At 43.1% G+C, this 2,128-nt stretch overlaps 1 protein-coding gene across 1 annotated transcript in view; it reads right to left on the reverse strand.

Moving 5' to 3' along the window:
- Positions 1-788: 788 nt before the first annotated feature.
- SARC_03807 (hypothetical protein) overlaps positions 789-2,128 on the reverse strand; it is a 4,657-nt gene continuing 3,317 nt past the window's right edge. Inside the window, exon 6 of the mRNA XM_014302370.1 lies at positions 789-1,982. Coding sequence (XP_014157845.1) covers positions 1,831-1,982 — 152 coding nt within the window. The 3' untranslated portion in view covers positions 789-1,830. The remainder of the gene's footprint in view (positions 1,983-2,128) is intronic.

Raw genomic sequence — 2,128 nt, forward strand, 5'->3', positions numbered from 1 at the left:
GAAACTGGACTAGCTGAACCTATTCACCAGAAACGTATTGATAGAATGAACGTATTAATGAGTAACGTATTGACAAGCTGAACGTATTAATGCAAAAAGTTTTGATGAGCTAAACCTATTAAATAATTGAACGTGCAAGTAAGCAACGTATAAGTACTAGCTGAACGTCTAATAAACAACGCAGAAGTAAGTAGAACGTATTAATGAGCAAGGAATTCATCAGTCGAACGTATTATTAGGCAACATACTCATAAGCTGAACGGACGAATGAGCAACCTATCAATAGGCAACGGATTATTAAGCAACGTACTAATAAGCTGAACGTATTGATGAGCAAATTCATGTACTTAACCAGTTGAACACATAAATAAGCTAACGTATAAAATAGCAACGTATAAATAAGCTGAACGTATAAAACAGAAACATATCAATAATCAATGCATGCATAAGCTGGACGTATATGCAACATCAATAAACATTGCATTAATAAGCTAAACGGACTAATATATAGCAACGTATGAATAAACGGAACGTAAACAAGCAACGTAATGATAAGCTCAACGTAATTATAAAGGACGTATTCATAAGCTCAACGTATACGTCAGTAACATATCAATAAGAATTGTATTGGCAATCTACATAGATAGTTTAATATACAGCAACATCTTCATAAACGGAACGTAGCAACAAGCAACGTAATGATATGCTGAACGTATTTGTAAGGAACGTATTCGTAAGCTGAACGTATAGTATACATAAACAACATATCAAAAGCTCATACCCGCTGATCTGATTACTCAGTTTATTTACTATGACTTGGTTATTTCCAGGAGCGCAGTACGTATCGGGTTTGTGGACAACCTTCCTGGCCAGTTGTAAACGTTCACTCTATCCTATCCGTTATTTATAGGTACATCCTACTAGACTACAACAACGCTCTAGCATTCATACAGGTAGCTACTGCAGGTACAAGCTGCTTCTACTACAAGTGGTTACTACATGTGGTTCATACAAGTGGCTACTACAAGTGGTTACTACACGTGGTTACTACAAGTGGTAACACGTTTCGACATCTCCCCAACCACACCCGCTACTGGTGCACATCCAAAGATGTCTGCAAACGAACGGCGGGGCTTTACTACTGTCTCCATGTCTGTGACCCACGTGGCTGTTGCATGTCCCCTTACTTCAGTCCCATTTTTGGTTGGGGTGCATGTCCTTTTTTTTGGGTTGATGTACGTGGGTATAGGGTTTTATTCGTCCCCTCTCCTTTGCCCATACCACGTGCTGGTGACACCCACATATCCCACCAACCATTCCCGTACCAATGTCTCTGAATCCTTTACGTTGTGTTATTGTTTGTCGTTTGTTTGTCTGTGCGGCGAGTTCAGCTACACCGCTACGCTCTTGCACTGCAGTTACAGTTCAACGATGCTCAGCCACCCATGTCACATACCACGCAGCCCATGAGACAGTACCACCATAGCACAGGTGACCCCATCTCGCGTATAAAAACCCACTTCCCATGGCAACTCTGTTTCGGGTTTTAGGTTCATCAGGTCTTGTTTGCATCCTCCTCAACCCCTTCGGCAGCACCACCCGTGCTGCTTACGAGCGTGCGGGTGAGTCGTCCCACATACACCACGCCCTGTGGCTGTGTTCTAATTGTGTGGCGTGTGTCGATCGATCAACCCCACACAACAGTACCCACTGCTCTACCCAACGCCCCTGACAGCGCTGTTGCTGTGCTTATATACCCCCATGGTTGTCACAACCCGTCCATTCACTCCAACCCACTCAACTCCACCCACTCAACTCCACGTGGTGATACTAGCAGCACTCGTTGCCCTGGCGCTCAGTCTCGTCTTCCTCAACTGCATCGTCCTCCATCTCAGACAACATGTCCAGATCTTCGAGGGCTTTCACACTCAACCCGAACGCGTCTAGAGTGCCCTCTACACCAATGTGTGCAATACGATCACCTGTGGACAAGGACGAGTGACGAAGTTAAATGGAGAGGAATGACAATGGAAGGGGGTTATAAATGAAATGGATGAATGACACTGGACGAATTTTAAAAATGGCTGAATTTTAAATACGATTTTAAATATGGTTTATTTTACATACT

Source organism: Sphaeroforma arctica (genome assembly GCF_001186125.1).
Source record: "Sphaeroforma arctica JP610 unplaced genomic scaffold supercont1.202, whole genome shotgun sequence".
NCBI classification, from domain to species: Eukaryota; class Ichthyosporea; order Ichthyophonida; genus Sphaeroforma; species Sphaeroforma arctica.